General features: G+C 34.4%; 1 protein-coding gene across 5 annotated transcripts; it reads right to left on the bottom strand.

Moving 5' to 3' along the window:
• LOC138318465 (uncharacterized) lies at window positions 1–18,523 on the bottom strand. Of its 5 annotated transcripts, XM_069260831.1 has the most exons (3): window positions 18,279–18,523; window positions 16,278–16,344; window positions 1–3,711 (listed from the first exon to the last, which is right to left on the bottom strand). In XM_069260831.1, exon 3 carries the CDS (start codon window positions 3,636–3,638, stop codon window positions 2,499–2,501), a length of 1,140 nt encoding a protein of 379 aa, XP_069116932.1. In that variant the 5' UTR covers window positions 3,639–3,711; window positions 16,278–16,344; window positions 18,279–18,523; the 3' UTR covers window positions 1–2,498. The 5 variants fall into 5 exon arrangements, with proteins under 5 accessions (XP_069116932.1, XP_069116934.1, XP_069116931.1 ...); XM_069260833.1 differs by lacking the exons at window positions 16,278–16,344; window positions 18,279–18,523 and adding an exon at window positions 6,772–6,880; XM_069260830.1 differs by lacking the exons at window positions 16,278–16,344; window positions 18,279–18,523 and adding an exon at window positions 4,939–5,141.
• Between the last annotated feature and the right edge of the window lie 5,515 nt (window positions 18,524–24,038).

The raw sequence follows: 24,038 nt of genomic DNA, 5'->3' as shown, positions 1-24,038 counted from the left end.
TTTATACAGAAAAAAATGTTTATTTAAACTTTTTTTTAAAAATACCTGACATTTGTGTGATACAAATAAGGTCATCATTGGAAATATCGATTCGATATGGCTATACATCAACAAACCCGTAGTATCGAACCCGTGTTCCAAACCACTGTGTAAATAATACGTTTGAAGAGTGAATAATAATAAACTGGACGAGGTAGAAAGTTAAGGACTAAATTCCGGACTATGGATGTAGACATCCAAATAGATAGTGACATCAAAAGTGCTTACTTGCAGACATAGATAATAAACAAACTAAATACAAACATATACATATCGACAATTATAGACAAACATATGAAATGTATGTTGGACTTTGATTTGTTCATATATAGATTGTACTTGCAACATTTTTAATGAAGAATTTTTCACTAAAACGAGATATCAACTATTGACAAAATAACTTGGATACATATATTTCAGTCACTTTACAGCACTGTTCATGAATGTATATCTTATTAAAGAAAGGTGATCTAAATGAATTTGCATTAGATGAGAAGCATAAATCAACATATGGAATATATCAAAATATTTTAAAATGATTCTTTCTAACCTTGTTTGTAATCTGTATCCTAGTTGACTAGTGTAAAATTAATATCAATGGAGCTTTATCCTTTCAACAAGAGAAAATTCTATGTTTAGAATTTAAGAAGAAATCCGCATTTTCATGTTTAGAATGCTTGAAATAGATTTCGTTCCAATTTCAAAAGCAAACCTTTAACCATGATGCAATGATACTATTTAACTTAATTTTTGTGTTCGATGGAAAAAGTCATTTTTCATAACATTTCATAGGGACTGCTTGAAGCCATTCTTTGCGTTGTTATCTAAAAATAGGATTATATGTATACACATATTGACAAGACAAATATATAAATAGAAACATCGAGTTATAACATGTATCAAAAAGAGGTAGTTGATATAATATTTATCACGTGGACACATGTCAAACTTCATTCAAAGAGAGGTTATAGGTGAAAGGTCAAGTTACAACAATTCGGCATTGTTCGATCATTTGCAATAGTTAAGAGGTATATTTTGTTTCAATTATATAGAGTTATATACACATATACACATTAATACCACAGTTCAAGTACCCGTCAGCTCCAACAAAAAATACTATAATTTATTACAAATCGAGGTAGAATGTAGTCAATGGTATACAATCGACTTTCACATCTGATTCAATACGTAGCACTGTGCATGCATATAATATTAATCAAAATAGCATTTGTTCATTTACTTACAAACATATTAATACTAACCTCTTATTCCACATAAGCACTGTGTATGCATTGTTAAATATACTCGTCAGATTTGTTCTTAATATTTGTCCTTTGCATTCTCTTTCTATTCTCCCATTTTCATTCTCTTTCGCATTTCTTTCTCCCTCTCTCGTCTCGTTTACTTTTTACTCTCCTCTATTTTCCTCTTTCCTCCTTCATCATTTAATTTTCTCTTTCTATTTCTTTTTTACTCTTTTTTATTTCTCCCTCTCTTCCTCTGAACAATCAATCTCATCTAAAATTTTTTTTTTAAAAATCATATAAAAATTTATCATGAGTAATGTGGATATGTGACATGAAGAACATGCAATTGATGTGATGTAGTTAAAACTCCCTGAGATTATTTAAGTGTTTACTTCTTCAGTCCTTCACCATTGGACAACAAGTACCCTTTGCTTTGTACTTTATATTTATTACTTACGGAGTCGGTCACTTAGAAATACCCCCATGAAACGTAAAAGGTATAACAATATGACTAGGAAAAAACATCCCTTGAATTACACTTTATCAAATCATGGTGAAGTCAACGACATGCATCATTGAAAATATTACGAGCTTAGCAGGGGTTCTTGCTATGTCATGAAGTTCGTATTTGATATCAATAGTGAAAGACTGAAAAGGTCAATTTACAAATCTACATTACATTAAAAATCTAAACCAAAACTATGTACACAATGTCATCATACATCAGTGTTTTTCTTATATATAAATATATCAGTGTTGCTTTAACAAGCAGAACATGAGAATATTCCTGAACTATTATTATAAATTGGTAAATAAAATTGTCATTATATGAATTATATGAACCCGTGGGACAAGTGCACGTGAACAAGGCCATTGTGAACGTGAAGTTTATAGAGACCAATTGAAGAAGCTTGGGTATTCACCCTTCTGGAATAACAATGATGAACTGCGAGCTGCCAATGATTAATAACGATTACGTGCGTGGTGGCCAATAACATAACGGAACAATATTATATAAATTATTAACGATTGTTTTGTTTTCAAAATTTAGAAGAGTTAATTTTGTAAATAGAAATTTCAATATATATATATATATATTAACATACCTGAGTTTTTTTTATGTACATACGTTACCTGAGTAAGATTGTATGAGGTAGATCGATGTCTTGTCTATCTAGCTACACAGAAGGGTTGAGTTTTGATCTAGGAATTTCAGCTATTATATAACATGCACCTGAGCTTTGCAGTTTCTGTTTTTAGAGCAGCAACCTCTACACGGAGTTTAAGATTTTCTTGCTCTAGCAAGGCTGCTCGTATTGCAATCTGATCCTCCTTAGCTCTCCGAGCGTCTCGCGACCTCTTTGCTGCATCGTTGTTCTTTCTTCTTCTTTCCCAGTACGCTTCGTCCTTCTGTTCCTCTGGTAAAGTTTTTGGTCGTTTTCTCCCTGAGGCAGTTACCTCACTCGAACTGGGTACTGAAAACAACGGTGGTGAACTGCCTATACTGGGACTGTTGTTTATGCTGCCATTCGAAATTTTATTATTGTTTGTATTGATGACTGATGATGATGGGGGTGAGGCATGAGTGGACGACTTCATGGTCGACTCAAAATGGCTTATCCCCCTACTTCCATTATGATTATTTTCTCTCAATGATTGTAACTGTTTCTTGTACATTTCCATGAACTCTTCCCCTGAAATATTCAGAGCTTGTAACATATTTGCATCCATTCCTTGAAAAGGAGAGAATCCATGGGGAAGGCCATATGCACCCATTGACATTGTAAGTGGGTCTTTTGGATAGGCCTTAAACGGCCTCGAACCATTATGTTGTGACACTCTAGGGTCAACCATGCTATTGGGAAACACACCTCCAAGAAGTTGTGTGGGAGACATGAAGCCTCCATGAATTTTAGACATCATACCTGCCAATCCTGTGGTGGTTCCAGGCGAACATCGTTCTGTAGGATGCTTAATTTCCCCAGGTTCAATCTGTCTGTCTGATAAATCCCGATTGGGTAACATCCCATTGAATAAAATCCCATCCTCAGGATCGGAAGATTTTCTTTCATCAGCGAAACTTGAGGAATCTGCATTAGACGATGAAGATGGAACAGATTCTCTTCCAGATGTGTCATGCTCCACGAAGTTTCTTTTTTTACACGAAAAATCTAAAGGTGAATCTTCCGAATCCTCAGAGGAATAACTACTGTACTTAGACTCCTGTTTTATAGCGATTTGCATATGGCCATTGCGCATGGCCTCCCCGTGTTCCAGGACGTCATTATGGCGGCTGTGATTATTGGTGTGTAGTATCTCCGTTTGACTATGCGTTGTACCATTTTCAGCCATCTCATGCGGTTCACTCTTTGCTATGAAGTAGGACCCTTATATTTCACAGTTGTTTCCTTCTTATACATTTGACCTACAACATAGTAAAAAAATAACATTTTGACAATTTTGAACAAGCCCTGTTTAGATTTCTGCGTAATAATTAGGTAATTGTTATCTATTAACTAAGTTCAGTAGGATGAACAACAATACATGACATACCTTGTACTAGCACAGCGATGTGCCAAAATCGAAAACATGCCACTATAACATAAGAATTCAGTACAGCACACAATACACTTGTTGATAATTCTATATATACACCATATGACACGAGGCCACGGCAATCGCTCCCGTGTATATTATGTATGTACCCCACTCACAACACACAGTAAAGCCTTTCAGATTCGGTCCCTTCCCCACCACATACTCAACAAATATGTTCATGAGTCATTAAAATACATACCGGCTTCAAATAAAAGACCAAAATCAACAGCCAGTTGTTCCTTGTGGGAATACACATAGCTGTCCTGTTGTCCTTCAACTGCAGTTGTTTTCCTGCCCAACATGTAATAATATTTTTGGTTGCCCAACATACCCAAATGGCAGTGTGAGCTTGTCCGTGACCTTAGGTGACGCTAGCTAACTTTATCCACATCATTTGGCATTTCACGTAATCTCAAATTAACTAACCAATCAGACTGTCACAACCGGTTCGTGGGGCATGTCCATTTTCTCCATTCATGCCTTAAAAGTGCACAAACACCGCCCCTATTGGTCAGTTCAGACCAGGTTGCGTAAGGCCACAGGGCGAAGGGGAGGGCACAAGGCTACAGCCTCGTTCTAATAACGAAAAAACCTGCGCAACAGTATGCGGTTGTAATTATGTTGAATAATATCGGAGAATGTAACTTGGATAAATCAGTAGGCATGAGCTACACAGTGTTACAAAGCCGGGTCCGGGCTTGCACAAGCGCGATGAGCGTGTGGTATAGAGTACGTGTGTGAGGACTATTCCATTCACTAAGAATGACGAGGCCTAGCTACAACACATTCAAACTTCATAGCTTGACCATGTATAGAAATGACCCGCGCTGTGTCATCCATTAAAAATGCGCACAAAATTACCATACCAACACACCATTTTCATATGTTAAACAACTTAAAGCTGTCAAAAGGTCGGGTTTGAATATACGTGGTCATCTGAGCGGAAAAGTTCACCGTGGGTCAGGTCACACACTGTGTACAGTCGGTTTTATATTGGACAGTTATCAGTTCACGAATGGAGTGGTTATCATCTTAGGAGGGTCCGGGTACTTACCGATGGTTTACATCCATTGTACCTGGTGGTCCAAACCCACTAGATACGCCAAATCATGGTGTCCGATAGAACCAGAAAATCCAGGGGCATGGCGGAGGTGTAGATAGCGAGAGACCATGAGGCTAAGGGTTAGTCAATAGGTCACACAACATATACACTGTGTACTACCACGCTGGAGGTGTGGCCTCTCAATTATATATCTACATATGTAAATATTTAGGATTGACTCGTATTGTACATGTGTATGTGTGCGAAGCTAAATGTCCGGCCACCCCAAACTTCGATAAGGTTGGAGTTCGGCAGTATGGAACTGATAGTTGTTTATCAATGGGAATTCTTTGTAAACAGTCAATGTATGTTTAATGGACGAAGGTCATATACGTATACACAGATGTCATTCAATATCAACGGCCCACAAGAAAAACTAATATCACCCTATTCACGGATTCAAAATTTAAGCAAACGATTAAACGTTACATTTAAACCAAACTGAATACAATGTTACACTCCTACGACCTTATAGCATGGCAGCTTGTATCGACTTTACGTCATTGATTGACTAAAACATAACACAATAACATAATCGATTTTTCTTTAATAATAAACCTTAAAGTGATCCAGCCTTGCGTGATTTCCTATAGATCAAAGCTTTTTCAATGTGATTGATTCGAGAGATAATAAAATTAAATAAATGGAAAAATAAATGTGCGTCGACATTTATTCTTTGTTTTGAGTTAAAATTTTGGAAAATTTATATTGTACCCTTCCAAAGAACGGCCGAATTGATTATGTTCGAATGGGTAAGCAAACAAGTTGTTGCAAGGATTAAGCCTTTTTAACATGAGATCAAAATTCAAAATGACAATGCTTGCTCTACGGAATAAAAATTATACTTGGAATTCCATTCCAATACTGTACCTAGTTGGCCTCTGCTAGGAGTGTGATTTGTTTACCATGGTGACTCACTGAGAAGGACATTACTCGTTTTTTAACAACATCATAGCTGGTGTTTGCGGTTTTTCATATATTGCTTTGTGTTTAATGCACTATTCATTACAATATCCTAAATCATCTTGAATTTAGGTTTGCCAAAAGTCAGAAATATTTTTCTAGTACATTTTGTAATTATTTTTTTTTTCATTTTTTAAATTGAGTTTTTCATTTATCATAATTAATTTAATTTTCTTATAAATCTTTCAAAGCATTATCTGTGAATTTTTAATATTCATTTGAAATGTTGCAGTTTCAATATGTTCTTTCCAAACTAATCTGATATATGTTATTGGTGCCGACATAGCGAAAGCAAATCTATTTTTATCTTTATCTGGTTCAACTTTATATTTTGAACAAATTCCCTTAAAACTTTAGACATTGATAATATGGCTTAGCATAGAATAATAAATCTGAAGTTACAAAAAAGTTACATCTACATTTTAACTTTATGTGGATAGAGTTAATTGATGGAAAATGTTTCTCTTTAAAGGTTGTTCAAACAGAATACCTTATAACATTACATTTAATGCTTTTCTACATACTACATTAGAAACAGATATGTGTAATGAGTACATGTGTTTTTTGGAAGCTAAAACAATTTTGAAATCAGTCAACCATAGAAAATTAAACAAATAACATCTATAAAGCTGTTTTTTTATTACTAATGAATATATGAAATATGCATTCCAAGCATCCTTGTCTAAGATATGATTGAAGTTTTCTCAGAATAGAATTTTCTGTTTCTCTCCATTCCATAATATAGTTATAATGCATAATGACTAAGACATTAAGGCAATGCTATACAGATTAATATGTGAATAATTTAGGAATAATCCTTACCTTCAACGCAATATAATTGATGTCCTTGTCAGTTTGCTATTACAACATATCAAATCAGTTTGATTGATGAGCCAAGATTAAGTATCTTGTAAGTAATTCCTGTGTGTTGATCAGGATGTTAATGAATGAAACAGTAACCGATCAGAGGTGTGAACCTACCTAACGTACCCAACTCTCAACAGGCGACCCAGTCACGAAGGTATCAACATCCTAAATAATTTAGCCCCCAATTTACGAACATTATTAATTATTTAGCAACACGAAAACGAGTTGGATAAAAAAAGCAGTTGGAGTGTTTTACGTTTTTAACCACATCCTTTTATATAATGAAAGATAAGCTAATTTACAGCACAGGTAATATCTTTCTTTCTTTTATTCCATTATACATGTGTACATGCTAATGAATTTAATGTGTCATGCATCAATGGATTTTTGAAAAACAGAGGCTTGCTAATCGATCCGGTGTGCCATCATGCATACAAAAGGGTTGGTACCTACCGGTTGTCATCAAACCAGCAAGACTGATGTCACATATTGTTAATCATTATAGATAATATCTATCGCCGTTTTTTTTTATTGAAAAACACCCATTATATACCTATAGTTCCTATAGAAAAAAACCAGATGACGACTTTCATTCAATGTATTACGTTTTCCATAATTTACAGAGACATTGATATCCTTATTCATAAAACATAATATTTGTCATTTAAATATATTCAAATGTAATTGTTTAGTTTCTTTTTGTGCCTGCAGATGCAATATCATAACATTTTCATGTATTATCTTGTATCTATAATGATATTCTGGGTAAATTAGATAAGTGATAGTACTATGTTTGTGTGAAGGAAACAAAAACAAAGGGAAACAATATCAGTAAATAACTACACTTATCACCGTACATAGTCAACTCTGAATTATCAATGGTTTCAGCATATTTCAATAATACGTATAAAATATTTGCTACATTTAGTAGTCGTCTTCCAATGATACTAGCTTAAGGGTCTAGATTTTGAAATCAGGTTTTGAATTGAAGCAAACCATTAGGATTTTGAATATTTGATATGTTTTGGTTTTAGTTATGCTACAGATTTTTTTTTTAATCACGTATTACTCACGCCAAAGGTATTTTTACATTTCTATGTAGTAACATCCCTGCATCCTCAACATAGATGTATAATGTTCACTAGTATTCTAGGTATCTCTTACAAATCTATATGTGTTTACATTTATTTCAACCTCTTGTCATCACTTTACTGTATCATGTGATATCGTTTTATTACTATATTTATAATAACTTCTTTTGACAATCATGTTCTCCAATGTCCATCAAACAGACTAACACCGAAAGGCAGAGACATTAACTAATAAGAAAAAGGATAATACAGGGAATAAAGTAAGTTTGATGAAATTGTACCAATAGCAATAGTTCAACTTTTTTTGCAACACACAACTAAAATTATGGAGTTTTGCCATTGATAAAATTGTATTTGTAAAAAAAAAAAAAAAAAAAAGAAAAAAAAAAGAAAAAAAACAAAAAAAACCCAACCCTGACTATTTATTGCAAGCACCAAAACATTTTAACGATCATCAAAATCATAAATTTTGAATTTCTGTACACGACCATAACATAAAGCGATCTAATGGACTATACTATTTAATGGGGATTGTACTTTAACTGGACATATATAAAAACTAAACTTATCAAACGGTTGACCAAATGAATAACAATTAGCTGGTTCCCCCATTTTTATGTACGAATCAAATTGGTAGCGAGTTCGGTAGGTATACCATTAATCCGTTTGGTCATGGCGTGACAGAAGTAATGATATATTAATAATCAGAACAATAACCGTAACTCAAATATATTAGACATGTTAAATTATCCATATTTCACGCATGATTGATCTTTCCCGCATTTTCAGAAAGGATAACAATTAGTATCATGTGTATCTGTTCTACAAATACCGTCGTCATTTTCACCCTGAAGTCGCATTGTCCCGTGCTTAATTTCTTCACGTATATTTTTATTAAATGCTAAAATTTCTTGGAAACTATCGAATATTACATGGTATTTTCTTTATATTTTAGAGGAAACCATCCATTTCATATTCCCGTTCACAAATACACGACAGATCATAGTTGTTGATTCTTTCATTTGTAAAACCTTAACATTGTCACATCAAGTTTCCGATTCCCCAGGTAAGTATTGCTGTATTACCATCACCGTGAAATCAGCACTTAATGGTAAAACGGTATGGCAAATAGATAATGGTTTATCTCAATGACAGGGATGGAACTCATTTAAATAATTCTATTATCTAACTCACACGCCAGTATGAATGACAGAAGAAGGATTCTAATTTAAATACTTCCCTATTATCCAACTCACACGCGAGCCAGGCTTCAGGTAGCCATGATGTCGTGTGTTCACCTTATAAAAGCTAACATCTGAATTAAACATGGGGCCTTTACAATACCCTACACGACGGGAGGCTGTCGGCTTGACGGTTGTAACTGCCTCAGGTGTTAAACACCATTCTTGGTTTACATAACTTAAACAGGAGACACCAGCCACCTTTCCTTTTCTTTAGTACCCATTCTTGTTTGAGCAGAATAAGTTCAGGTTGCCGTCCTAGGATACTTGATAAACTGGGTTGCGGATGGGTCACCATTGTAGTAATTGCTTTGTCACTATTTTCCAAAATGCTCAACATATTGATTTTTCGTTCACTCTCCGAGAAATTTATGAAAAAATAATTGATAATATTTCTGCTTGAGTATAGTTTCATTTAATGTGGCATGAAATAATAAAAATACGTGTGGATAATGATCAATGGGATATTATAGGTACCAAGTAAATGAGGGTACCTAGTGAATGGGATACCATGTAAATGAGGGTACCTAGTGAATGGGGTACGAAGTGAATGGTGGTACCTAGTGAATGGGGGTACCAAGTGAATGGGGTACGATGTGAATGGTGGTACCAAGTGAATGGGGGTACCAAGTGAATGGGGGTACCTAGTGAATGAGGGTACGATGTGAATGGTGGTACCAAGTGAATGGGGGTACCAAGTGAATGGGGGTACCTAGTGAATGGGGATACCTAGTGAATGAGAATACCGAGTGAATGGGGGTATCTGGTGAATGAGAATACCGAGTGAATGGGGGTATCTGGTGAATGAGAATACCGAGTGAATGGGGGTATCTGGTGAATGAGAATACCGAGTGAATGGGGGTATCTGGTGAATGAGAATACCGAGTGAATGGGGGTATCTGGTGAATGAGAATACCGAGTGAATGGGGGTATCTGGTGAATGAGAATACCGAGTGAATGGGGGTATCTGGTGAATGAGAATACCGAGTGAATGGGGGTATCTGGTGAATGCGGATATCAAGTTAATAGGGGTATCTGGTGAATGAGAATACCGAGTGAATGGGGGTATCTGGTGAATGAGAATACCGAGTGAATGGGGGTATCTGGTGAATGAGAATACCGAGTGAATGGGGGTATCAAGTTAATAGGGGTATCTGGTGAATGAGGGTACCTATTGAGTGAAGGCGGGTACCTAGTGAATGGGGATACCAAGTGAATGGGGATACCTATTGAATGAGGGTACCAAGTGAATGTGAGTACCTATTGAATGGGGTATCAAGTGAATGGGGGGTACCTAGTAAATCGGGGTACTAAGTTATTAGGGGTACCAAGTGAATAGGGGTACCGTGAGGGATAGGTAATGAGACGTTATATACTATTTATATTGAACTGATATGAATCCATTATAAATTTCAACTTATCATTATCTGGCTATACATTATCCACATTTTAACTATAAACAAAAACATAGGTATGCATATATACATGTATATATATATACTTAACATGCTTTATATATACTTAACATGCTTTTTATACCTACTCATTATTGGAGTGTTATCATAGTATTACTTACAAGTGTATCATAAATATATAATTTAATTTCAATATTGTCTGTAAAATTACATATATTATATATATGACTTTGAGATGTACATGTGTGTATCCACAGGGAGAGGGCTTATATAGGCATAGCCTGCTGCCCAATCCCTATAAAATCTAATGATTTAATCAAAATGTTTTGAAATGAAACTATTTGTATTGACGAAGGAGAGTGGTCTTAATGTCGTGCCGAGAAAGGAAGAGTGTTATTTTGGGGGATATCACTCATTTTGGAGGGGTTAGAATGGAATATGATTAATATAATGTAGTATTTGAATAATTATTAGTAAATTTGTTTTCAATATTAATTTTCAGAGAAATGCTTTGGGATTGGGTGTCGGAGGCAATGTACCTTTACAGAAGTGGCGGAGAGATGGTTAAAGCGTTTTTGCTTAATTTCATTGTTAAATAAGATGAAAAAGGAAACTTGTGACTGAAAATAAACTAATTTGCATTTGCATAATCTTTGGGATGATTATCATTTCACTGGATAATGTAACCGACGTGATCGTCAACTGAAGTGGGATTGACCATTCCGTAACCATACTTTGAAGAACAAGCATGTGTAGGGGAAAGGTGGTTGGGGTTTGATTGATCCCAATGAAGCTGGTAAGGATGGAGTAAGCGTGACGGCCTCTCACTGAGTGTATGTCATTACGTAGACATTGTACAAACGGAATATTCCTTCACAGAGAGAGGATAGGTTGACTTGTTAACGGGCACATGGTTTACGTTTAATTATAAATTGTCAATAATTCACCATTGTTTAAAGGTTTCATTGAGTTTTATGGATTTAAAGAAAAAGCGATTATAAACAAAGGTAATTGTTAAAATTTCCCTTTATTTCCATTCGTTATATGGTCGATGAAAAATTGATTAGACCCCACATTTTTAAGAAGATAGGACAATATTGAGTACCCCTGTAACCTTGAATGGTACTGCAAGAACAAGTTGATTGGTCGAAGTTACTCTGAGCACAAAAAAATCTATATATCGTTTGCCTCAATATCGAGGTAGTCCATGATCAATACTAATTTGAACGAACTGATTGATGAGTGTTGCCTTTTTGTGTCTTTACAAACTTACAAGGGGTGTTTAGAGAGGTGAAAGAGTATCAGTAATGTATCGGGATACCTTAACCATCAGGCCACCGCCATCCTTTTAATTAGGTGTGACAGTAATTTGATTGGTCATTTGTTTTTCCCAGTCCTGTATTACACTTCTCATCAGGTGTCGGTATCACTGGTATAGTGTTGGAAGATCTGTTTCAATTTCTTCTTCTGTTTCGAAAATTTGACATCATTTTAAAAATTGGTCCAAATGGAGTTGTTTGGACTCTGTGTAGTATGGAACCATATTTTCCTACACATATACATAAACTGTCTTGGCATCCTTTCCCTCTTATCAGTCTCTTTACTTTTTAATATCGTATCTGTTCCTCAGAAGAAACTTTTTCATATATGACTATAAAATGATCACGAGTTCCACTATTTCAATGTTACACAACATGAATATACCACAGCCTCCCAAAACATCTAGACATTCACACAACACATCAACATAGCTAACGCACGACGTTAATTTTAGTTAACCAAACCAGATCAAAAACCCCTGTCTTTCCTTTTGTATGTGTACTTCGCTGTACTATTCGTTCTGTTCTTCGTGTAAGCAGCTATGTTTGTTTAGGTTAGTTATATAAGGATGACTTCCTTCCGCAAGGACAGGACACTGTCTTATTACTGTTTCCGCCTTATGTGACTCCCATGTCCTACATCCATAAAATATTACATATCTGTTGTAGAACTAAATACTTTCTTTGTTATATAAGCGCTTGTCATAAAGGACCCGTTTAGATGGATACCGAAAACTGATATCGGTAGGACAAATCCTGACACTATTTCTATCTTCAAGGCATTTTCTAGGTGAATACTAATTGGCATATTCCATCTTGATGAAGCTCCTTACTGTCCCTACACAACAGCCTCTCATTCCTCCGTCTTTTCTGCTCTCTCACCTCTAATTCCTGCAGTTTGATCTTCCATCCCTTACATGTTAATACATGATGAACTCAGACATTATTATCAGATGCAAATCCCTCTGACGGTTACCGAGTCCTCGACCTGACATTTGCTTCAGAGTAACATTTCTTCATAATACTCACTCAACCTTTCTGTCGCATACTGTATTGTATTATACCATCATAAAGCTAAAATGTCATTTCCATAAAATAAAGTTACATATTACTGACGATTTACATACATCCAAACCAACATTTATTAAGGAAAAAAAATTACAGTGATATAAAATATGGAATATGTGTAGTCCTATTCAGACTAAGTTACAGACAATAGCACGTGGTTCTTGGATAAATACTAATAATAGCCATGATCATAATTTTACACGATAATATTTCTAAAGTGGTCGAATAGTCTAGTTATCAGACTGGTTTACAGTCTCTAGTATATAAAATTTCTCTTGTTACGTTTAGGTTCTGCAGGATTTCTGATTCTAATTTTTCAAACTTGGGGGAGAATAAAGAGTCTGGTGACCAGTCTAACTTGTTAAATATGTTTAAATCTAAATGACAGACTCTAAAATAATGGCATGCCTTTAGAAACTCTCGGCAGCAATACTTGTTCATATTTGCAGCAAAATAAAGGTATGTGCACAACACCGCGTTCTATACGAAGTTATTTCGTAGTCACTATACACATGTTAAAGGAAACCTTTTGGTCTTTCTGTAATGTATAGAATGCTGAACTCCTTGACTGACCCCACCAGATTCAAGTTCACGTAAAAAGCAATGTCCCTACAACGTCAGGTTGTTTGATTAGCAGTTGGACTATTCATGTCTTAAAGACATGTTCAAATTATTATTTACACATGATAATAACAAGATGGCCAATTAATACAGATTGCTGCTATGCCACCACTAAGACATACCAATGCCGCGTTAGAAATAAATCCACACAGTGGCATTGGTGTCGTCAATGAGTCAAAAAACAAACATTTCAAAGGACAGAGGCGTTCTACTCAGTATAGTCAACAGGCATTGAAAGGAAAAAATACAAATCATTCCCCATTGACTGTAATAATCACAGTATGTAGATTTCAGATGCTAAAAATGGAATATTTTGATTTGAGATTTATCATTGAAAGTATTAACAGTTAACTTCCGCATGGTCTTGTCAGTATTCTGTATTTTGTATATTACACGGTTGTTTGCCCTTTCGGGTAGGTATTGATTGTGACATTATGTGTGTACGAGTGTAACGCCATACTGTTCAGAAAAAAACGGCGTGAGTTAAGCTCGCAAAATAATGACGTCACAATTTCTACCTACTCGCAAGGGAGGTTACTCCGTAATAAGCAAAGACGGAATTGGCATGCACATATGTTCTAACGTACTATCATTCGGGATTTCAGTATTTTCCAATAAAAGTAAAAGTTTGTGAAACAAAAATGAGGGATGGCATATAGGGAGTACGGGATGAGGTCAACTGTGATACATGGGGTTAAAATGACAAAGTCACAATTTTAATACATTATTGAATACTGGTCCGAACATATTTGAAGCTATTAATGTCTTTTTCAGAATTAATAGATGATTATAATTATGGTGATATGAAAGAAAGAATCGAAGTAAAATTTAAACAATCTGTAAAAACAGAAACAAACCATTGTATTTGATTAAAGGATTACTGAGTTTGATCGGTGAGATATCGGCCATAGGCTCTGAAACAATGACGGTAATTTTATCTCGTTTTCTAATGTATAATGTGAAGTCTATTATTAAATTTGGTACCGGTCACTCCTGTCAAGCGATACTCGGATTGTCGGAAGATCTGACAGTTGGAATGACCAGTGCGAAAAGATGATAATATGATTATCGATGACGTGGTTTTTTTACCATTGACGCATGTCTTCGGAGCTCGTGAAAGCCAAAGACCAAATATGTTGGTGACAAACAAAACACTGCGAATCAATGATAATTATAATATTTTTATGTTCTTTAAGTAAAATCAATTTTGTCCAGTTGGGTGATACTCCGATTGGCCATACCTTCAAAACCTCGCGAGACAAAATGACCATTATGTCAAAAATGCGACAGCATACCAACATGTTAAATAAAGATGTGCCAAGAAAATGAACACTCTAACAAAGGATATGAGCCTGCCTGTGTCAATATGTAGTTATAGCCTCATTGTCTGGGGTAGTTTTATTCCGGACAAGCGTCCACGGATGTCCAGTGGCATGTATTTAACATTCTAAATCAGATCGATCAAGTTGATCTGTCAAGTAGTGAAAATGTCGCCATGACATTTAGCGCATTACGCGCGTTGTACCACTAAAACCCTGACCAATGAGAACCAAGATCCGGGCATTCTATGATGAGTCATACGATGACGTATAAATTCCAAAAAAATGTAACAATTACATATATCATAATATAGTAATAGTGTCATTTTGCTGGCTGGTCTATTACATTATAATATTTACGTATCTCATTGACCACACAAAATAAATATTTACTTTCGCAAAGAAAAATTAATGTAAGATACTGCGAAATTTTCAAGCAATCAAATAATCGAGCCAAATAAAGAACCCCATGGTCGTAATAGTGTACGGAATTATTTTTTTTTCTATTCATAAAGTACTTTTCTGTACGTATTACGTTTAATTGTATGAATGTCGTTTTCCTATTTCTTTTCTATCATTTTCAATTTGAAACACGAATTACAAATATTTGACGTATACATGCTGTGTAACATTTTGAAAATTACAGAATTGAAGATACGAAAACAACATCAACTATTTCTCTCTTACGCCGACGGTAGTAGGATTACATCCTCAAATAAACACATCAAGAAGGCTTTAAATGGCCTAGGCTAACATATTATAGCGGGAATAGAAATATCCTGTTTTCCGGAAAGTAATGACGTGTGCTTGATAAGAGGGAAGTAAGACGACTTGTTATCTTAATAAAAGTGATGCAATAGCTAAATTGAAGCGTTTCATTACAAGTATGATAGAGTGTCCAGAAGACAGGTCATTACTAAGAATCTGAGGTTTTATATAGATAGGTTAAACAATTGGAAATATTCAGATACATTGTACTTAACATTTTTTAACAGAAAGTGTTTTCACAATCTATAATTTGCCCTGTCACAAGGTTGTGACAGCAGTAACGCCATATGCCATATGTATTCTTTAATAATCTCTCATCTGATTTTCATTAATACAATTCACTTCACAATTCATTCATTTTCTCTAGAATTCATACAAGGAAACAATGATACATAGGAAAGGACAGAATTAACTTCAAGACGATATAACTATCTTCCCAGTAAAAATTCAGATTTAATTGAATATGCTTCGAACGCTATCAAAACGAATACTTAGATGAAAATGATGAAATCAAAGCATATAAAGCACACTGTGGAAGAACTAAAACTAAAGAATAATAAATATTATCAAAATAAGATATAATCATTATCCTAACTTATATTAATGAAGTATACTTTACCTTACACAATACTAAAGTGAATTTCCGCATCGGGTTGGCATGCTTGTCTCACGTCAGATTTTAACACCTGCGTAATAATAGAGAAAAAATCCCCAATACAGACATAGAATCAATAAGCATGGCTTTGTGAACATGTGTCAGTATAAATATATAACTATAAAAATTATTATCGCCGGGTAATTAATTTGCGACCCATCCGGTGGCAGTTTTTGTTGTTGGTAATCAATGAAAGCGCCATATACAATCAACAATTAAAAACACAGTAACATCCTTATTTTATTTACATTAGTCTGTTTAAACTGGTAATTGTAAAAGAACACATTCATAAATAAAGACAAGTTGGTAGATTATTACCACCGATATGGCTACCAAATATGCTGTTCTTTTTTAAGAGCGGAATTTTAACGATGATAGAATGTAAAATTAATAGAGTTTGCGAACAGTTGTAGCAGTGCAGCACGGCAAGAGAGGGTCAGCGCCAGGTCAAGCAGGGTTAGACCGATACCAGAAGCGAAAATGGCCAAAGCATGTGGTGTGTTCTCGGCTGCTGCTGGCGATGATGTTATCACATCCAGACCGAATAAACCAACTGTTATGGACATTGTCAGCTTCAACTTTAATTTCTCAACATCTCTCTGATGACATTTCTATTCTTCTAATATGATAATGATATAATCTTAAAAAGCCATAATTGATGATAATTAAAAGAATGAATATAAACAATGTCTTTTCTTTGTGTGGAGAATAAATAGTAACCCTAAATAACCGAAGTAAAGCTGACAAGTCACCAAATGTTTTGGTCACTGTAATCTCGTACAAGTGCTGTATGCCCGTCGGCCCAGTTCATATTTGTTTCAGGTTTGATTAGGCTAAAGTTTACAGTTATATACTCCCCCCTCCCCTTCCCCGACCAGTTCGGACATTTCCGGGATACGTTCCCATGATCAACGCAATGGGTTATCCAACTCAAGTGTTACTGCTAGAGGTCAAATCATGTACACAGCTTACACTATCCACATCTGATTAAACAAATGAATATGCACGATGTTGATATCTAAACTGTCCAAATCTAGCTTACGCAATACTGACTATTCAAAAATCTGCTTTTATATGTAAATATCTTTTATATTCAGTTTACCAATGGACAATCCAATACTTTTGATGTACAAATTAAGCCTAATTATGATTAGGCTAATTACGTTTTATTTATATTTGTACTCTATTTCTAATCTGTATACAACTATAATTGATTGAGAGTTCCGTTTGATGAAGAATAATTTAAGTACGTTTTCTGAATTTTGTAATAGGAACCCGGTGTAACTTTCATGCCTTTCACGTCACAAGGATAATGACGATAAATTATTGCTTGGTAATTTGCCAGGCCAAATATAAATAGTTTATAGTCAATTATTTGTCTGTATATGTTACATACTCTGTTGCTATGGTAATGTATGCTAGGAAAGCCTCGGGCGCACGTGCTGCGATGCAAACGTGTAGATAAGTGGTTAATAAGACGTCATTCATTAAACTAATTCAACATTGACCGTTGCCATGGCTACAATGAAAGTAGTCCTGTTTCAAACAAAGATTGCGCCAACGTTTTTGGAATACAATATAACGTTTTTGGAATACAATATAACGTTTTTGGAATACAATATCGTTTTGGAATACAATATCGTTTTTGAAGTGTGTTCGCTCTTTTAGCTTAGATAACAGCACATAAGGTTGAATGTCCACTTATATCTTGAACTTAAATCCTTTTTCTTGTTAATGGAATGACAATCTATAAAATCACATTGCAAATGCCAACAATAAAACGCAAAAGTTAGCTTTCTCCTATAGTAAATATTGGTAAATCAAAGTGTCCGAATGGAAACATTTCCGATTTGTATTCAAATTAAAACGTGACACCATTGATGTTTGCTTTCAAAATGAAATTGTTCTTATTTCACAAACAGATTTACATGCACATAGAAATGCATGATGGAAGTTTTATCTTACCCTACTACCAATGGAAAGTGAAAGTTGATGGCGTAGGCAATACCAAATTGATTCCCAAAAAAATCCAAGAAAAAAGAAAGACCATCCACCACTAAAGCACACGGTCTCATCGAATTCACATTTCCGTTTGACCCTTTTTTCTCTCTGAAATTAGCATACAATCTGTCTTTAAAAGAATATCCAAATCGTTTTAGCTCAATCTCTTTAAGTTCAAATCAATACTCGAATGATAGAAACATTCTACATGTGAACATCAATCATTGTGATGTTGGATTAAAGTTTTAATTTCAAATAACCACTTGACACCGGAAGTAACAATGACGAATCAATCAAATAAACGGAGTGGTTTCCCGGATATGATTAGAACGAATTACACTGAAGATATTAGGCGATTCCACGAAACATAAGTTTGCATAAGTTATCACTTCAATTATCTTAAAATAAGCATTCATAAGACGTATAAGTAGTTATCAGCAATTATTCATAAACTTCCTTCTATGACATAAAATCGCACAACACGTTACACTAAATTCTTGCATAAATTTTAAAAATGTGTGGTTTTTTTCTCTACTTTAGATTGTAACTAAATGGTATATGTTAATATCCACATATTTATGAAATATCAGTGAACAGTTGAACAAACGGCTTCATTGATAGTTTAACAGACAGATAAATAGAACCATACAAGCTAAGAAAGTGAAAGGCTAGTGGTGATTTTTAATCTTTCGGTAGCAGCCGTAGAACCAAAAATATTTTATTTAGCTAAATAATGTGTCTATAAGCAATAAGCATATGATCTTTCACTGTTTGCGAAATATAGAAAAACAATCATTATTTTGATGAATGTTTTGAAAAAGTGCCCCTCAACGGTAACCGTCTTTTATTTCTATTCATTATATAAGTGAATCCACTGGGATTGCAAAGACAAGGAATGATGACAACACGACATGAGAGGAATTTCATTATCAAAGATGAAACGTTCTCGTAAATAACTGAAAAAAAACTGTCGCCATGGGTAAGTGTATAAATTACAAGTTGTGAAACATGTCCCGTTTCATGCCATAATTACGAAACTATTTCGATATAAGACATACACGGCAATCAAAATGATGACATCCTCAAATCCTTAAAAAGAACAGGAAACGGAAGGCTTGGAAATCGTCCAGGCAAAAAAGCTCAGAAACGTAACTTAAATGAAACAATGGGAATATCTTATAATAGACATCTGGAAATTTAGCCTGCATCATTTAGTTGATGATATCAGTTTGAAAATCGGATCTGATTAAAATAGTATACCAGGTGTTATGACCGAGATTACACAGGATACCATTGCCGTCATATGTGATAGAAATACTGGTAGAGTACATCATTGACACGCTGATATCGATATGTAGATTGAAATCAGCACATTCAATTGTAAATATCACTTATATATCATCATAATTTTAAACGTCTGAATATAAAATGATGGAATATCAATACCAACACATGTTTCAAGAGGTCAAACTATAGTTACATTGTATATTTTATTAACTATAAATATTTATTTGAACATTTATATGCTAATGTCAACACTGTAATTATTCGCAAGACATGATTATGAAATATCTTATGTAGATAACGTTTAAAATTATGTTTGCGATAGAAACAAGTTACTTCATATTTTGTTTTCTGGCTAAATAATTACATTAATTAAAAACAAATTCAGCTCTTGAACATCAATGTCGTGTCGTATTGTACTTGAAATGATAAGTGTGCGTGTACTACAAAATGACATCACAACATTGCCACTAACCAGGCCATCACAAGTCCTCTTTAAATACCGATAGCAAACTCGAAAAAATGTGTGAATATATGTTCTGTTTTATTTTATTTTATTTGTTATGGCTTCAACGAATATAACACAGACAATACCTTCATAAACCTCCCGATGCGATTTTTCTCTACAATGAGCGTAATAAAATTCGATGAAATTGCGATTTTTTACCATTAAATTTGTCTTTGTTTTTTTACCTTTTTAGTTAGTGACATATATCTAGGTAAACATACCATTTTAAAATTCAGAATTTAGCAATATTGATTTATTGAAACTTATTTTAAAAAAGATCATTTCGTTTCGTTTTATGCAACTTTTTTTTCAAGCTTACTGACTTTATTAACAACTTTACGAGGTAAGCGTCACAAAATGATGACGTAACAACTTTATGAAGATAGCGTGCCAAAATAGTGACGTAATAGCTTAATGAAGCCGACGTCACAAAATGATGACGTAACAACTTTATGAAAATAGTGTGCCAAAATGGTGACGTAACAGCTTAATGAAGCCGACGTCCCAAAATGATGATGTAACAGTTTCTTCAATCTTAGCTGAATATCTTGTGTTATACACATTTTGCTTATTTCTCTGAGTACTGAAAACTGTGAATGAACAGACTTTAGCTCACATGCTGTACAGAGTACTGCCAGCCCGACTAGATATAAACTAGCTGGTTCAGCTAACGCACGTGTAATATGGCCGGATGTTTTAGCATTAAATGCCAGCGTACACGTGGGCCAGTATAGGACTTTTATATGACTCAGCTAAATATGTTCGGACATTTATTAGCACACCACTACATACAGATGTCTAAACTGCCCGTTTAATAGTATACGCCTTTGATGTTTGCTAAAACAAGTACACGCATATCTGCTTAATTGATACGATTAAAGCATAATATGCGCCAAAAAGAATCTTATATTGTTTCCAAAACGCAAAATATATTATGAATAACAATGATTACACAACAGTTAATTTTATCAATATAGGGGTTTTCTGTAGTTTAGATTTGCAGATAAAAATTAGATTCACAATGTGCTATGAAATTTGATTGGCTAAAATATCATATAATGGCATTTGACAGTGACGCAATTTACAATGTGATCTGTCATTTGATTGGCCAAATATCACATATCCATTGCTTGGTATCACTGTCAACTTCATCCCATCAAGTCAAACATGTTAGTAATAAAATACTGGATATGGTGTTACATGAGATTGTCTTTACGTCACTAAGAAAATGTTTCATGTTTATAAATAGAAACAATATTTATCAATAAACAAAAAACGTTAACTATAAATGCCAATAATGACAAAATATTGCTATCTAAACCTTATAAGGGCAGAACAGAAATAGGAAATACGTGACAATGATAGAAGTATGAAAGGTCATGTTTTGTTCTATGTTTCAAAAGCTGAATGATTTTTCAATAAAATCTGAATATCACACTGTACTTATTAGTTTGATGACATTAACTTGATAGCTGTTCACTACATCGTATGGCTGTTAATAGGACTCAAACAAACAAACAAACAAAAGTGACTATAAAACATGGAAGTAGCAGCGATGTATGATTCGTTCTTTGAACTATTGACCGAGCTAGCCTTGATATATTAATATATTTTATCGGTTTGAAATGATATTGAATAACATTTATATGAAAATAATATGAACGTAACATGTTAGATTAGTCTCTGGTCATGATTGCATTTTGACAGTTTCCTCTGTAATGTATCTTTTATGTTCAGAAAAATTTAAAGAGCAATACGTTTCGGGTTTCTGAACACTGCTTTAGAGATATTCGTCTTTTTAAAAAACAAAACCGGATGTAGTAATAAATTCCATCGATTTTTACTTTTACAACACATGTACCTCCACATGCATGTGATATGGACTTCCTCTACAGAGTACACGATACTAAAGAGGAATCATAAAAATAATATCTATTTTCGCCCAACGCTCTCCGGTTACAAACATTAATTGCTTGGTGCTTTTGCAAAGAGCCGACTGACGTCATGGCTACTCGGGGCCATATTAAATTCAAGGCCGGTCGCGCGGATGTAGTCCGGAAAGAGATCTGACCAGCTAGTCCATCACGTACTGAAGAAAGCGCGAGAGGTCTTCTCAATCTTGTGATGCCTATCTCTGCTTCTATCCACATGTGGGTATCGGCATTTTGTCGGTCAAGAACATGTAATTCCTGCTTTCATGTTAGGCTTTAACAATCTATGGTGTACATATGGTCCTATTTATGCATTCGCATATCACGAAAGTATTTCCTCCTGCTCATGAATGACCTTACGATTTTGCCTTATTTAAATGTGTGGATTGAAGTAAACAATGTTTTGCATTCGATATGCATTTGCAATAATAAACAATGATTATCTTCCTATTTTTTTTGTCTTTGAAAAAAAAAGTGTAAAGGAACTGCGAACAGGATACATCATCATTCCTTCTATAATATCAAGAAACTCTGAATACATGTAGACAAGTACCGCAAATTTTACAAAGGAACATAGGCAATGCAGTTAATAAGATTTCCGGGGACTTTAAGAAATGGTCCCTTTGGCGGCCATTTTGAAATTGTGTCTTTTTTCGCTTTGAATAGCGCCACAGTTTTACCATTTTTTACTGAAATTGTTTTTACGTAAATCATCACTGCGCCAGTATTTTTAGCTGTATCGAACTAATTTTTGCTGTAAATCGTTACTGGGTTCGTGGTAATTAAAATATTGAGCATTAATGTGTGAAATGATACACTTTTGTCACTTTATTTTGACGAACTTTTTCTATAAAGGGTTAAATTTGGCAAAAATGGCTGAAAATGGTGCATTTCTTAGCTCAAAATTAAGGGGTAGGGGTAGCATATGTTGTTATTCTGAGAAAAAATATTAGTCTTATTAATCAAAACTGGTATGTTTTTTAAAGAAGACTACTGGAAAATAAATTCTACAAACATCCATCCATATCAAACACTTCGATAGGAAATTATGACTTTAATCTCATGTGTATATGGTCAAAACCGCAAAATTCCCATAAAATCCAATATTTTGTCAACTAGGTATCTTTGAGTGACAATATCTCAAAAACGAGCACACGGACATATGTTTTTTCTTCCATTTTCGTTTATAACATGAACTCCTATTTCCAAAAATCTATATGAGAAAAAAAAGTTTAATACAAGAAAATTTTGACTTCTCAGAGGAGTACATCCTTAACAAGATTTCAGTAAACCTGTGTTAAACAAATGAATGCTTGCGCAATGTTGGTTTTGACAATGAATCTTTGTAGCAAAATGTATTCATAATTGCATTGAGCTCAAAAACTATTCTTTAATTTAGTGTAAATTTCTAACAATGCAAATTCTTCACTGTCACATACACATGCATCCATAACAATAGCAGAAGGGAATGTTTACGTCAATAGAACATTCAATGGTCAAAAAGACAAATGGTCAAACACTGGGTCTGACCATTTTATTGATTTTTCTCTAAAGCATGTCATGTTCCTCCTAGTCCATGGGGGTTTTAAGATGACGCATCTTCACATTACGCGTGCATGTTGGCGAATGTAATGCTCGTGGGTAATTCGTACAGGGGAAGAGAGGGATAGTTAAATATCACAGTATTTGATAGATGCAGTTGCATTCGTCTTTTGTGGGTTTGACAACGCAAGCAAATACATTATTGATTATTGATAAACATCGTAGAAAGCAACACAATTATGGAGGGAAGAAATGCATATATGAAATCAATTTGACAAATGGGAAAGAAATTCGATTTCGATTTTCGTTTTTCGTCAATATTTATCTTGGCTTTGGTGGTTTATTTTTTTAAGGCTTCAGTCGTTAATCATTATTCTTTTCATTTATGTTAAGTTTAAAGCTTATTGGTTTTGTTCCCATTATATGTAGTACAGATAATTGTTTTCTTTGTGTTGTTGT

The sequence above is a fragment of the Argopecten irradians genome, chromosome 3, assembly GCF_041381155.1.
Source record: "Argopecten irradians isolate NY chromosome 3, Ai_NY, whole genome shotgun sequence".
NCBI lineage: Eukaryota > Metazoa > Mollusca > Bivalvia > Pectinida > Pectinidae > Argopecten > Argopecten irradians.
The sequence above is the reverse complement of the archived record's forward strand: the minus strand, read 5'-3'. Positions and strand labels throughout refer to the sequence as shown.

Bases quoted from the DNA above. Each gene is read 5' to 3' on its own strand.
- LOC138318465 (XM_069260831.1), bottom strand. From the start codon at position 3,638: ATGGCTGAAAATGGTACAACGCATAGTCAAACGGAGATACTACACACC.